Raw genomic sequence first — 15,862 nt, forward strand, 5'->3', positions numbered from 1 at the left:
AGCTTACCAGCAGTTCTGGATAATAGTTGTTCTAAATTTTAGTTGTAATTTTGATGTGGTTGTGGGAGGCAGCAAGTACAGGCATTTACCTACGTCGCCATCTTGGTTCTCTCTTACCCCAACTTTTATGACAACCACAAGTAAGCTGTGATGTTAAGCAATTGCTGCTGATTGTTTAAGGTAGCTCCAAGTCAGGTCCAATAAAGACCAGCCCTGTGAATGGGGTTTTCCAGGGAATTGTCAGACAGGTCAAATAATTATTTTCCGGTGATGAGGTGTTTGGGGGAGTTCCAAACCAGTCTGTTCTCTCCAGCAGCTGCTAGGCTACTGGTTTTCATGGTTACCATGGTTATGAGGTTGTTGGTTTTCTAGGCTACAACAGATCTGAAGAGAGAGGGATGGGAATGTAGTAAATTAAATAATCACAAAACTTAATAGTCTTACTAAGATTTAGTTGTTTTTATTAAATAAATGTTCCTTGGATTGTTGCAAGCTCTTGGCTAATTTTAGAGTCACAAAAAAGTTGATTTGGACAATTTTTTGCCAGTATTCTCATTGATGTTATGGAGGTAACAATTTCTGGAGATCCTTACTGTACCATTATGATGCCCAGGTTATGTTTACATTTTATTTTATTTTATTTTCAGGGATTTTTAAATGCTTTAAATTTATAAAAGTTTGTCAAATTATTTGAATTTCAAGAACATTTTTAAATTTATGCTTACCTCTTTAGTCAGTTCTGGAGATTATAATTCCTGTGTTTGTCTACTATAACCCTTGAAACTTCCTTCCTGCTCCAAAGGAACTTAGAAGCTTCTGGGAATATTTTTCTCCTTTTGACCATTTTACTCTCCAGTGGAATATTAACTCATTTCTTCTTCATCCTGGTATTTCTCAATGAGTAAATGTACCAAAAATAGTATTTCTTGAGTAAAAATTTCCAGCCTATGTGTACATCTGGGATTTCTTGCTGAGCCCAGCAATATCAGAAAAGACATCTCTCTCCTTGTTCATGTGGCTGTGAGAGCTCTATGCACACTCGCTCTAACCTTTTATGTGTCTCCTAGTCAATGAGGACAGTGGAGAAGAAGATGACTATGGGCTGATGGCTAGTGTGGAGGAAGTCCCTCAGGATGTAGCCCCCTTGACCATGAACAGAGAAAACAGCCTTCATCGAACACTTAGCCACAGGTTGGTCATCTATTCAGCTGGCACCCATCATCCCTTCTGTATTTCCACTTGATTATTCTCTTTTTCTATGTGGATAGTGGACACCATGAACACTCCCAACTCTTCCTTTGTTTCCTTGTCTGGGGAAGAGGGTTAGGGCTGTGTGATTCTCCAAGGCCACCTGCTCTGAAATGAATTTTGATGCAATCAGAGTGACTGACATCTGCTTTTAAGAAGACCCTCGGGATGCAGCTACATGCTCAGGAAAGCTTCCCCCTTTTCAATTTCTCAGATCTAGGTCTAGTAGCAGGCGTCTGAAGACCCTGAAAAACTCCTTGAGAACTCAGACTGTGAATACCCCGAAGGAGGAGAAAGAACTAGTGAAAGGACAAAAATTAATTGAGAAGGAATTCATACAAACTGGAAAGGTGAATACAACAGTAAAAAGTACCATTAGATGTGATATAAGGCTTGGGATCCCAACATTTTCAAGTTGGATGACTTGAATACATATCTACAAAAGGGCTATGTCTTATGCTTGCTTTGCAAATCTTTAAATTCATCATTGAAATGTTGGCAGAGCTTTCTATCAAATCATATTTCCATGAAGAATGACATGGTTCCTGTGAATATCTTCATAGCACATTTCATGAGTGTTTGATTCCATTCTGATATGTGGAGCAAACAACAAAACTGCTTTGAGATGCAATTCTGGGAGCCAGAGAACACTAATACATCGACCTCAGTATACAATTCAAATTAATAAAAGTTAAAAGTAAGGTCTTAAATTTAAGGTCTTAACCTAAATCCAAATTCCTAAAACAAATTCCAGGCTCTGCAGTATAACTCCATTTGTCTCACTCCATTTTTCTATCTTCCCCTCTTAATTGCATGATTATTTACTTTGCATTGTATTTGAGCATTGATTATTATCCTGGCCCAATGCAGAAATGATAAGCACAGACACCAAATTCTGCTACCCACAATCCATTTTTCCAGGCTCTTCACCACCCCCTGTGATTGGTATTCTAGGTAATTCTCCACCAAAAGCCATTAGGAATTCTACTAACATTGAGATGGGGGCTTTGCAGGTCAAGTTCTCCATCTACCTGAAATACCTACAAGCAGTAGGATGGTGTTCAATTTTCTTCATCGTCTTTGCCTATGTAACCAGTTTTGTGGCTTTGATTGGATCCAATCTCTGGCTCAGTGTTTGGACCAGTGACTCTAAAACCTTCAATGCCTCCAACTATCCTGCCTCTCAGAGGGACATGAGAATTGGCGTCTATGGAGCTCTGGGGTTAGTACAAGGTACGACTGATGGCTATGATAGCCATTTCTTACATGATTTCTCTGATCAATGTACTTTGCCTGGACTCGGGGGGAAAATTGCCATGATGTCCTAGGCACAAGACTTCAGGGATCCATGTGCACAGCGCTGACTAAACTGGTTCCATTTCTAGGTATAGCTGTGCTCATAGCAAATATCTTGAGTGTCTATGGTTTCACCCATGCATCAAACATCCTGCACAAGCAACTGCTGAACAATATCCTTCGAGCACCCATGAGTTTTTTTGACACAACACCCATAGGCCGGATTGTGAACAGGTTTGCTGGAGTAAGTATGTCAAGGGCTGTAAGATTATGCATTTGTATGCTGAGAATCTTTCTATTCTGACAGGGAAAGACTGCTCATGTCCCCTGGGCAACACTGTGTAGTTCCAGTTCTTTTGTCCATCAGCATGCAAATTATTTCTTGAGTACCTTGTGTGAGGTCTCAAAGATCCTATGAATAAAGGACTGAGTAAGTAGCTCACCATCTAGTAAGTAAGACAACCAAGGAAATAAAGGATTGTAATAAAATGTGATAAAACCCAAATAACAACAATGTGAACAATGGTGTTCTGAGAGTATAAAAGAGTGACAGAGAAAAGAAGTACTAGCTCAGTTTGGGTGATTGAGGGTGGCAAATGTGAGAAAAGGTGAGACTTGAGTTTAGTTATAGAAGTTATCTAGGGAGATGGTGGGGACAGGAGATAGCTGGGTGGCAGTAGAAGCAGGATGAGAAGAATTAGTCCTTTATTACTGGACATATTGTTACTTGCATTCTGATGTGACTTTGGGAATGGTAAATTAGACTCAAGAGTCATCCATTCTTCAGGATTCTCTTAGAAAACTGTTATCCCTTATCCAGTTTGGCACACTTCAGAGATAATATAGACTCGATAATTTGATACTCACATATTACTAATCCTAGAATCAACACAATCTAAGAAACACAGGCAAGGGAAACCCAAAAATATAATCCATTCCTGTGCATATTAAATCACCCATCCACCCATCCATCCACCCACCCACTCATTCACTCATTTATATCCAACATGACATAAAGGCGATGTGGTAGTAAGACCCATTCATTATCTCTAGTTAGAACACTAACCGGGCAGGGATCATATTCAATCTCCAGCTTCTTATCCCTTTGAAGCTCTATGCTTTACAGAGGAAACAACTTTCCATTCCTCATTGGGGCGGGGGCGGAGGGCGGGGGGAGATGACAGGGCTTCTTGACTGGAACCTCCAAACAAATGTTTATTGAATGCCAGGTTGTTATATGCCAGGCTCTGTTCTAGGTACTCAACAGAATTAGGCCCTGTGTAAAGTTAGAATAATTGAATTGATTTGGTTATAGGGGGGCTTACCTTGTGAGGCTCTATTAACTTAGGGTGGTTATGAATGGTTTCATAAATTTGACAAATGGGAATTTCAGTGAAAAGAGTAAAAACCTTTGACAAACCTATTAAAGAATGACTACCATATCTGTTTGGAAGGATTTAGGACGATAAAGAAATTATAGAAATAAGATTGGTTATTAGCGTGAGCAGAACAGTCTATTGCAAATGAATATGAAACGATTAAATGAAGGAGCCACTGAGACCTCAGAATTGAGCAAGTTTCCTGCTGGAATCAGGAAAATCTAAAATGACATAGGAACTCACTAACACACCATCTCGCCTAATTACGTGTCCCCAGGATATTTCCACCGTGGATGACACACTCCCCACGTCCTTGCGCAGCTGGATTCTGTGCTTCCTGGGGATCGTGAGCACCCTGTTCATGATCTGCTTGGCCACTCCAGTCTTCATCATCATCATCATTCCTCTCGGCATAATTTATGTGTCTGTTCAGGTAGGTTTGGAAATGGCTGGGTCTCCTTTCCTCTCTACATATAAAAGCCCAGGCTCCTTCCTGCGAACCTTATCTTTTGTTTATTGCTAGTCACTCACTCCTCTCCAGCATCTTTGTCATTTACTCCTGTATGGATATCCCCAGGAGCCCACAGCCCACTGTCTGAAGCTGAAGTATCGGCACCAATTAGTGTATGGTTCACAGCAGAGCTCACCTTAACAGCAGTCCCACTGGGGCATATTTATGTTTAGGTCCAAGACCACTGTGAGGTTGGCTCTGTTCCTCACCAACGTCAGACCTTTCCACCATCCTCTTCCTCTGGGCCCCTCTCATCATCCCTCTAGCCAGAGGGGAGACTGGAGGCTTCTGTCCTATTCAGATGTAGGCTGTGGCCATCAAGGTGAAGAACTGCTAAGAATCCTGAAACACCAATCATAAAAATATATGCACCCCTATGTTCATAGCAGCACAATGGCCAAGTGCCCATCCGTAGGTGAGTGTATAAAAAAGAAGTGGTACATTTTTACCATGGAATACTATGCAGCTGTAAAAAAGAAGGGTCCCTTACCCTTTAAGACAGCATGTAGGGCCCTAGCTGGTTTGGCTCAGTGGACAGAGCATCAGCCTGTGGACTGAAGGGTCCCAGGTTTGATTCCAGTCAAGGGCACATGTGCAGGTTGCGGGCTCGATCATCCCCTGTAGGGGGTGTGCAGGAGGCAGCCAATCAACGATTCTCTATCATCATTGAGGTTTCTATCTCTCCCTCTCCCTTTCTCTCTGAAATCAATAAAAATATATTTAAAAAAAATAAAAAAGACAGCATGTAGGGGCCTGGAGAGCATTATGCTAAGCAAAATAAGACAGTCAGAGAAAGACAGACATCATATGATCTCACTCATATGTGGAATCTAATGAACAAAATAAACTGATGAACAAAATAGATCCAGAGACATTAAAACATGCAACAGATGACAAATTTCAGAAGGAAGTAGATGAGTGAGAAGATATTAACCAAAGAACTTATATGTATATACTAGAGGCCTGGTGCACAAAATTTGTACACGCAGAGGGGTGGGTTCCCTCAGCCCAGCCTGCACCCTCTCCAATCCAGGACCCCTCGGGGGATGTCTGACTGCCTCTCACAATCCAGGACCGCTGGCTCCTAACCGCTCGCCTGCCTGCCTGATCACCCCTAACCACCTCTGCCTGCCTGCCTGATCACCCCTAACTGCTCCCCTACCGACCTGATCATCCCTAACTGCTCCCCTGCTGGCCTGATCGCCCATAACTGCCTCTGCCTTGCCCTGCACCCAGAACCCAGGATTCCCTCCTCTGGCCAGTCGCAGGCACCTGGGACCCGTGCTTCCCTCCCTCTGGCCAGCCGCAGGCACCCAGGACCGGGGTCAGCTTCGCCTGGGCTGGCTGGAGCCGCAGGGAACCATGGGTGGGCGGCTTCGCCCGGGCCACAGCTGCAGGCACCTGGGACTGCGGGGTGGGCGGCTTGTCGCTCTCCCGGGCCAGGCCACAGGTGCAGGCTCAGGCACTGGCTCCCGGGACTGCAAGGCATGAGGCTTGTCCCTTTCCCGGGCCGCAGGCACAGCCACTGATGCCCAGGACCACGGGGCTGGCGGCTTGTCCCTCTCCCAGGCTGCAGCCTGGCTGGTCCCCATTCCTCTCTCGTGAGCTCATTTGTGCCTGGCTGGTCCCCATTCCTCTCTCCCCAGTGTTGAGTGTCTGAGCCATTACGGCATGACGGTATGAGGGCGTGACGACCATTTGCATGTTAGCTCTTTATTATATAGGATGCATAATTCATGGACAGACAATAGTGTAGTGAAGGCCTGGGGAGGGGGTGAGTGCAGGGTGGAGGGAGTCAGTGGGGGGGGGAAAGGGGACCTCTGTAATACTTTTAACAATAAAGGTAAATTTTTAAAAAGGGTGAAGAATATTGGGTCACGGTCACAAGGGAAGCGGTGCGGCATATGTGACATGATTGTGTGACTAACTCCCTCCTTACTTTTGGGGTCCAGATATTTTATGTGGCCACTTCCCGCCAGCTGAGACGTTTGGACTCTGTCACCAGGTCCCCAATCTACTCTTTCTTCAGTGAGACTGTGTCGGGTTTGCCTGTCATCCGTGCATTTCAGCACCAGCAGCGATTTCTAAAACACAGTGAGGTGTTGATTGACACTAACCAGAAATGTGTCTATTCCTGGATTATCTCCAACAGGTGAGGCTTCCCTGGGTATTTGCCCAAATGTGTGCTTTGGGGTTCTGCCCATTTGACATTAGCTGTGGGGGAACAGACATGGCCAATGTTATGGAAGTCACTCTAGCCAAGCCCGCCTGTTATGTAAGCAGAGAGAAGACAGCATGAGCTTTGGAGTCCGAGCCTGGGTCCCTGTGCCTGCTCTGCCATTCACCAAGCGAGGTGAATTGCCTCCGCCTCCCTAAGGGAAGCCTCATTTTCTGTGTTTTCACAACGGCTCGAACACAGCCTGTCTCACGGGCTTTGGTGCAAGTCAGACGACCTCTGTGAGCACTGTGTGACCCAGGCTCCACACAGGTGTTGGGTGACCTGGGTGTTCTCTGTTTGCTTCCCTGGGAGTGAATGTGAGATTCTCCACAGGCAGGGCAGCTCTTGGTAGGGTGGTGAAAAAAGAAGAAGCTGGAGAGAGGAGGACTGGGGATTTTCAGGGAAAGCCAATGGCAAGTTCACACCCTGTGAGGTGAATTCCCGAGAAAGGTGAGCATTCTTCACTTCTCCGGCACCACGAGACCCTGGCAACAAGTGGTAGGTCCTTGAAGGAAGAAGGTTTTGTAGGGGAAGTGAAAATTCTTGAGTGCCTTCCACATTGTCTTGAGGTCTGAAGGGCAGGCTCATGATCTCAGTATTATTTGGAACATGGAGAGGTCAGGAATTTGATTGTAAAGATATTTGATTTCTTAGGTACGTTTCAAGAAGGAAACGGGCATATAGATCAATCCTGTTGGATGCTCATTGTAAACACGCATCATGTTTATTTGTACACTGCTAGATTTACTGGTTCAAATTTCTTTAAATACGTTTTATTTGGCAAAGTCAATATTTTAGAAAATATATTTCTATTGATTTCAGAGAGGAAGGGAGAGGGGGAGAGAGAGATAGACACATTAATGATAAGAGAGAATTGTTGATCAGCTGCCTCCTGCACGCCCCCGCTGGGGATTGGGCCCGCAACCCAGGCATGCACCTTGACCGGGAATCAAAACGTGACCTCCTGGTTCACAGGTCAATGCTCAACTACTGAGCCATGCCGGCTGGGCAGGAAAGTCAATTTTTATAAATTATGTCTATCTCTGTCCTATTCGGTTCTCTGCAGTTGATCACCCTATGATCAAGTTGCACCTAACCTCTCCCCACCCGACCCCCATCTTCTTCTCTACCTTTTTAAATCATGAAATCAGACAGGATACACTGAGCCCTGCTGTGATGCTACATGTGGATTATCTATGGCATTATTTCCCTTGCCTAATCAGAAGAAAGCACTTGAAACATTTGTTTAAAATGCAGGTTCCTGACCCCCATTCTATGCCCCTTGAGTCAGAATCTCCTGGGGAAGAGTCCAAACATTTTTTTTGCGTGGTTTTGTATATTTTTCACAATTGCCCTAGATGATTCTTAGGATTTGGCAAATTTGGGAGACACTGAAAACCATAGGATTCCCTTAGTTTAGGAAACTCCTCTAGTATCTTTAAAATGCAATTTATTTTCTAAAATCCAACTTGAAAGACTTTGGGAACACCTGGTATAGTCAAGTCGAAGTACCTGCTAAGAATACCATTCTACCAACTTGAGCCCCCTGAGAATGTTCTAGAAACACCTATGCTGCTGGTTAAGGTAAGAAAGTGGATACCTCTCAGTAACACCTCTCTGGTTCTATTGTCCCACAGGTGGCTTGCAGTTCGTCTGGAGCTGGTTGGGAACATGATTGTCTTCTTTTCATCCTTGATGATAGTTATTTACAAAATGAACCTAAGTGGGGACATTGTGGGCTTTGTTCTGTCCAATGCACTCAATGTGAGTCTGAAGGTTGGGGGTTTGGTTAAATTAGTGCACTTATTCTTAAGTTGTGTCTAGAGTATGCCATGAGGTCCATGCTCTGATTCTTTTCTAGATCCAGAGGCACTTGGGGAGACTGAGGTTTAAACCCTGGCTCCATCTCTTACTGTGTCACCCATGGACATGCTCTTCACGCTTCCTAAATAGGTTTCAGTGTCATCTGGACATAAATGTTGTTGCCCTTGGGAGTTAAGAAAGCAATTTCATATGATTCAATCGAATAGTTCCTTGTCTCTTTGCCTCTTTGCTTGATTCTAGTCAAAAGAGAGAGTAACTTAGTTTCTTTTACATAATATAGCAGTAACCAGAAAGTCTTTTGAACAAATAACTTCTATGTTTGTTTTTCTTAGATCACAGAATAATTGGAGGTAATTCTAATAAAGAACAGAGAGTCCAATAAAACTATATATTGCATGCCCAGTGTGGCTAGGGGATAAATGTTAAGATATTATTTCCTAGCACCTAAGACAGTGGTTGGCACTATATTAAATGTTCAATAAGTGATACCCATTTAATGAGTCATTTGGCCATCTTTCATGGTATCTTTTTGAACTAATATACCGGAGGTTTGCATAGCTACCAGCACACTCTACATGGTTCTGTCTTCAGTAGAAGGCAATGAGGTCCAAGGCAGTCACGGCGGGCACCCGAAAGTTCACCAGAATGCCACTCGGGTTGTGCTTCTTCCTCCACCCATTTCTAGGCTTAATAACCCAGGAGAGATGGGGCAAAGAATTAGAGAATTTTTTCTGAACCAAAGCATAAGCATTCAATACCAATAGCTTCATGTGGTTCAGCCTACACAAAGTCGTTACTCTCAGTCCCCACGACCCCGTGCTCTCCCCCTCTCTAACCACCATTCACTCAACAGAAACTCCCTGGTTTGAGTCTTTGCCTGAAAGAAGCCTGCATATGAGGAATCTACTGATTCCCCAGCCTCTAGCCTGGCCTGGGTCATGACAACCCTCTTATTGGTGGTTAGATGAGTTTTCGTAATGGCAGGAAGGCACCTGGAGTTCACTCTGGTAAAGGAGGATGAGGACCCATGTGGATGTCCCACCTTGAAGGATGGGTTCTCAATGGAGCTGTTGTTAACTGAGAGCAGCAGCTTTTTGGAAGGCCTTTTCCTACCTTTGTCTTTTAAAAAAAACACACATATTTTTATTGATTTCAGAGAGGAAGGGAGAGATAGAAATATCAATGATGAGAGAGAATTATCAATTGGCTGCCTCCTGAACACCCCACACTGGGGTTCAAGCCTGCAACCTGAACATGTGCCCTGACTAGGAATTGAACCATGACCTTCTGATTCATAAGTCAACTCTCAACCACTGAGCGACGCTGATCGGGCCCTTGTTTCTTTTCTTCTGCTTCCCCGTTTATAGAAGCCCCACCACCCTTTCCACAAAGAACAGCAGGCTTACAGACAAGAGAGCCAAGTGTTGGTCCCACTCCACCAACTGCCAGCTTCTCTAGCCCCAGTTGCAGCCCAAAGTCAGCCCAAGCTCAGACACCCTTTCATGTGAGCACCACACAGTTGTCCTCCAGTCATTTGATACACTGGTCTCCATTCCTCCCCAAAGAGGTGAACATTGCTATTTACATGATGCTTGCTCTCTCATAGAGCTGGGTGCAAAGTAGGTACTGGATTGACCTTGTGGTTTGACGAGTTCTGTTGGTTTCTGAGCCTGAAGTGATCTGGTTTTTCTGTAGATCACACAAACCTTAAACTGGCTAGTGAGGATGACGTCAGAAATCGAGACCAACATTGTGGCTGTTGAGCGAATAAATGAGTACATAAATGTGGAAAATGAGGTAAGATGGCATTAGGGGAACCCAAGTACAAAGCAAAGAAAAAGGTGTGGATCCCTCGAGAGAGCATCTTCTCCCAGCCTAGAGATTATATGTGTGTCTACAAAGGTCCTCCTAAAAGTTTCCCTTGCTCTAACTCAAATGGCCCAATTTCCTGAAACTTAGAATAGGAAATGGTTTGGGGGAAGTCAGGTCTTGGAACACACCAAGTTAAATGGTGGCTTTCCTCTGGAGGTCCACAGAGCAAACCTGTGGGTTTCTTTGATTGAGTAAGGTAGGAACCTCTGGAAGTCCCAGTCTAGTTCAGTCTATTGAATGCAGATGCCCCCGTGGCTGGGACTCTGCTACCTTTCTACTGCTCTGCGACTTGAGTCCCATGCGCACGGTTCAGCGAGCTGACTCCATGTAAAGCACTTCTCCTCCTGTCTCCCTGCCAGGCACCCTGGGTGACTGAGAAGAGGCCCCCAGCCGGTTGGCCCAGCAAAGGGGAGATTCAGTTTAACAACTACCAAGTACGGTACCGGCCTGAGCTGGATCTGGTACTGAAAGGGATCACTTGTGACATCAGGAGCCAGGAGAAGGTAGGTGGAGCTGAAGAAAGGCCCGGATGTGAGTCCTTGTGATGAGAGGACTGTTGGACACAGAGGTGGTGAGCAGCCGGACTCTGGGCTGTCATCCTTTGGTGGAGTGACAGGATGGGGGCCCTTTCTCCTGGGGAAATGGAAGGACACAGTGCCACCACCAGAGGTCAGGATAGCCACATGGGATCAAATAGGCTTACGGGGCTGTAAGGGCTTTCTGCTCAGCCCCTCCCTGCCCCCTTGCCAGCATTGCTTCTCCAGTAGCTGAGGAGGGCTCATTTCCTGAAAGGGCTGGGCATGCAGAGGAGGTCAGGAAGCACGTGGCTTGCGGGAAGAACTGGGAAGAACAACCTGTGGAGGTTCTCCCTGTAGAGAGAACGGCCTAGTTCTCCTGGTTTGCGAAGTCCTGCACCCTCGTTTGGTGTCCTTGTTCTCTGAGGACCTGGGGTCTGATGTAGGGCCAAAAAATATCCGGGGACGAATGCTGAGGTCCAGGTCAGGGTCTGGTTCTCAGCTGATGGCAGGCCCAGTCCTTCCAATAATAATTGTAGTAACAGCTGCTGATGTGTCCATTTCCAACGATCACCGTAGTTCTCAGCAAACACGCGTAGGAGGTGGGATGGAACAGCCATCTTTCCCTCCTCTCTCCACCTGCCCCGGGCTAAATGCTTGTCCACCATGAATGACACGGTGAACTAACCTGCCAAGGAACTCTTTACAGATTGGTGTGGTGGGCAGGACAGGAGCTGGGAAGTCGTCCCTGACCAACAGCCTCTTCAGAATCCTAGAGGCTTCCGGTGGCCAGATCATCATTGATGGGGTAGATATCGCTTCCATTGGGCTCCACGACCTCCGAGAGAAACTGACCATCATCCCCCAGGTGAGCTCTAGAACTTACTCTGCCCCACTTGGGGCGGGGGGTGCAGAAAACGTGCTTCAGAGAGGGAGGGAGAGGGAGAGAGAGAGAGAGAAACATCAATGATGAGAGATAGTAATTGATTGGCTACCTCCTGCACGCCCCCTACTGGAGATCCAGCCCACAACCCAGGCATGTGCCCTGATCTGGAATTGAACCGTGACCTTCTGGTGCATAGGTCGACGGTCAACCACTGAGCCACACCGGCCGGGCTGTGCATCTTCTTCTTGATGTAGATTCAATCAGCAGTGCCATTTCTGCAGTGTACCCAGGGCATCTGAGCTAGTTCCCTAACACACACTCTTTCCAGAACTTACAAAAATAAGTTCTGCGTGTTTTTGCTCATGTGCTTGTGTGACTGCCAGTATCCAGTCAGTAGGTGGCAGCAATACAACAGGAGTCAAAGAAAGCAGATGATTATTTCGCTTTTCTATAGCCCATCACGGTTTGCAAGACCCTTTGCAATCAGCATTAGCAGTTTTGCCACTGAAGCTTGAAGCCATTAAGCTTTATATTCCCCATTTGATATGGTTAGCAGATAGGGTAGGGCGTTTGCTGCAGATCTCTGTCCGCAAGCCGACACTCGGTGCATCAGCAAGAAAGGCTTCCCTCCCCTGGGCTTCCTCTCTGGACCCCACCAAAAACGACTGCCCCGGAGGCCTCTCGGGGGCGGGGGGGGGGGGGGGGGCGGTCCTTGTTAGAGCCGGTCCTCTGCTCACTGCAGCCAGGCCTCTGCGGGTGGGTTTGGTGTGTCCGGTGTTTGCTCAGTTTCACGCACTCTCTCCTCCAGCCTCTCCAAAGGAATCATCAATTCTTCCCCCGGGACTGCACCGCGCTCGATCCCTCCGCCTCCACACCATGAGTTTGTATTTGGGAGTGTGAGATGTTCCTTTTACTTTTTAAAGAGGTGCTGAGGCAATTTGGGAAATTCATAAATGAATCTCAGAATGAAAAGCAAAACAACAAATAACAAACGAAGGACTCCTCTTACTCCTGCGCTTAGCCCCCGCTGGCAGCCGCTCTAAACCTTCAGGGGGACCCTTACAAAAGCCTGGCCACTAACCAGCTTTCCCTCCCAGTCCGTCCTATCCGCTCTCCTGGCCACAGAGGACGGCTAGTCCTTCCCTGTCATCAGCCCCAACAGCCCCTTCATCCCTTCACTTGCAGGATCCCATCCTGTTCTCTGGAAGCCTGAGGGTGAATCTGGACCCTTTCAACAACTACTCAGATGAGGAGGTTTGGAAGGCCCTGGAGCTGGTTCACCTCAAATCCTTTGTGGCCAGCCTGCAGCGTGGCCTGTACCACGAGCTGGCAGAGGCTGGTGACAACCTTAGGTAACGTTTCCTACCCACGTCCACAGGCATTGAGAGGAGCCGTGGGGAACGACTCTGTTGTTCCTGGAGCCAGAGGGTGCCTGGCATCCTGGACGGGCGCTCTCCAGGTCTAATCCCGAATGTGTAAAGCGAACCGGTTGTGAAAATGACGTGAGAGAATAGGTGTGGATGTGCACTGAAACTCTTGAAAACCTTGGTTGGAATGTGTGCCCTCACGAGACAGTTCACAAAGTGAGCCTACGGGGAGGGTTTCCTCTCAGCTGCTCACTGAAATCAGGATGAAAACAGTCCTGACGCCTGGTCCAACCCAGGAAGTCTGATTTCATTGGTACGAGGTGTAAACTGGACGTGGTAGTTCCAAAGGATCCCTGGGGGTTGCTGTGAGCATCCCAGTTTGAGCAGCACTGGTTGAAAGGGCATGCGATGACAGGGACTGGTGTCTGCAGAGTTTGGGGGGACACCTGAAACACCTTAAACCAGCATAGAGACTCTCAGCTTCCCAGTTCTCGTCACCTCTCGTCTGTATATGTTGACACTTCATACTTCTGGCCTTCACTATGTCTTTAAGAAGCTGTCCTGGCATTTTCCCTATGAAAGTTGGGTTTCCCCCCCACACACACTGAAGTTCAGCCCCCAGCCACAGCCTGCTGCTCAGGGGCACGCCTTGCTGCAGTCCCAGGCGCCTTCAGAATGCTGGGTTGGGCATGGACCATGAGCAGGTGTAGCTCATAAGAGAAGGGATGCTCAGTAACTCAATTAGTGGATCAGCAGCTCTGGCTTCGCCTGTGAACTTGTTAGAAAAGCAGGCTGTTGACCCGAGTCTGCAGTTTAGTAAGATCCCCAGGTGATTTGTGTGTATATTACAGTTTGAGAAACAATGCCTAGAGGGGCTTAATCACAAGGAACAACAACAGCCTGTAATTATTGGAATCGAAAGTCCAGGTCAGTGGTCGGCAAACTCATTAGTCAACAGAGCCACAGTTTGCTGACCACGGGCTAGAGCATTGATTTTTAAAACATTTTATTGAATATTAGAAAGAGAAGATGGGAGAGGGAGAGGGAGAAACATCGATGTGAGAAGCATCAATCGGCTGCCTCCTGCACACCCACTACTGGGAATAGAGCCTGGAACCTGGGCATGTGCCCTGACTGGAAATTCAACCAGTAACCTTTTGGTGCACTGGATGATGCCCAAGCAGTCGAGCCACACTGGCCAGGGCAAGGGCATTAATTCTTTTTGTTGTTGTTGATAATCCTCACCTGAGGATATTTTTCCATTGATTTTCTTTCTTTTTCTTTTTCTTTTTTCTTTTTTTTTCTTTTTTTTTTTTTTTGTGTGTGTGTGTGAGAGAGAGAGAGAGAGAGAGAGAGAGAGAGAGAGGAAGGGAGGAGGAGAGACAGAGAGAACATCGATGTGAGAGAGACACATCGATGGTTGCCTCCCTCCTGTGCCCGGACTGGGGCTGAGGATCGAGCCTGCAACCAAGACACACGTCCTTGGCCAGAATCAAACCCAGGACTCTTCAGTCCACAGGCTGATGGTCTATCCACGGAGCCAAACCAGGGCAACAGCATTGATTCTTAACCATGCTGCATAATAGAATCACTTAATAATTTTTTTTTTAAAGCCCTAACTGGTTTGACTCAGTGGATAGAGCGTCAGCCCTTGGACTGAAGAGTCCCGGGTTTGATTCCGGTCTAGGGCATGTACCTTGGTTGCAGGCTTGATCCCCAGTAGGGAGCATGCAGATAGCAGCTGATCGATGTTTCTCTCTCATCGATTGTTTTAACTCTCTATCCCTCTCCCTTCCTCTCTGTAAAAATCAATAAAAAATATATATTTTTTAAAAATCTCAATGCCTAGATTTCAGCCCAGACCAGCTGAATCAGGGGCCCAGGTGACACCTGTAAGCTTTGATGTAGAAGGCATCATGTTAGCGTGTCCTCAGCAACAGAGCTGGGAACTAGCAGGACTTAAGTGGGCCTTTATGCCTGTGAAATAGACCATTCAAACATTCAGTCAACAAATATACATTGAGCATCTAGGACAGACAGGCACGGCAGACACAGAGGGAGATGACACAGACACAAGCCCTGGCCTCCTAGTGCTTACAGCGTCATGGAGAAGACAGACCTGTTCGCGTAAAGGCCAGACAGTGAATGCTGCAGACACCTGGGGCCATGTGGGACCCTCTGGCAGGATGGGGAGGGGGGAGCTTCATACTTTCGGTACCAGTGCCTTGATTTCAGACTTGCTTTGGAGGTATTGAAACTTAAATTCCTTTGATGAGTGATCAGAGATCGGAGATCCATCAGCTTGGAGCCGGAGTGGTGCCTGGGCCCGTGATGTGAAGCCCAGCTGTACCAGGCGGGGGTTTGGTACAAGTTAAGGAAATTGCAGTTGCCTCTGTTTTTACAGAAAAAAACTGAAAGTTCATCTTGGGTGACTTCTCATCTCCTGCAGGAAATTTCCTCACAGAGAATTACAGAGCTTTTAGTCTAGCCACCCTCTGCTTAATATGCTCCCTAATGGCCACAGCAGGAAAGAGCAATTAGCGAACTACTGAATATTTCCTTCACATCATTTCCCAAAGCTTCTTTATGCGACTAAGAGGTCCAGTCTTCATTACCGGCTCTTCGCAAATTAAAGCGATTTGCATTTTACAAGCATATTCGAGTTCCACATACATTGCATCTCACACCAAGACATCATGTTCATTAGATAGCTACGTCTCTAATCAAGGCAGAAGGCCTTGAACAA

At 46.5% G+C, this 15,862-nt stretch overlaps 1 protein-coding gene across 1 annotated transcript in view; it reads left to right on the forward strand.

Annotated features, from left to right (window-relative positions):
- Nucleotides 1–15,862, forward strand: part of ABCC2 (ATP binding cassette subfamily C member 2) — a 65,416-nt gene that overhangs the window by 42,150 nt on the left and 7,404 nt on the right. The window contains exons 20-30 of the mRNA XM_079793383.1: nt 1,068–1,191; nt 1,463–1,598; nt 2,262–2,481; nt 2,634–2,788; nt 4,201–4,356; nt 6,387–6,586; nt 8,290–8,416; nt 10,172–10,273; nt 10,708–10,851; nt 11,573–11,731; nt 12,935–13,101. Of these exons, the coding sequence (XP_079649509.1) occupies nt 1,068–1,191; nt 1,463–1,598; nt 2,262–2,481; nt 2,634–2,788; nt 4,201–4,356; nt 6,387–6,586; nt 8,290–8,416; nt 10,172–10,273; nt 10,708–10,851; nt 11,573–11,731; nt 12,935–13,101 (1,690 nt within the window). The remainder of the gene's footprint in view (nt 1–1,067; nt 1,192–1,462; nt 1,599–2,261; nt 2,482–2,633; nt 2,789–4,200; nt 4,357–6,386; nt 6,587–8,289; nt 8,417–10,171; nt 10,274–10,707; nt 10,852–11,572; nt 11,732–12,934; nt 13,102–15,862) is intronic.

Source organism: Cnephaeus nilssonii, assembly GCF_951640355.1.
Source record: "Cnephaeus nilssonii genome assembly, chromosome: 16".
NCBI lineage: Eukaryota > Metazoa > Chordata > Mammalia > Chiroptera > Vespertilionidae > Cnephaeus > Cnephaeus nilssonii.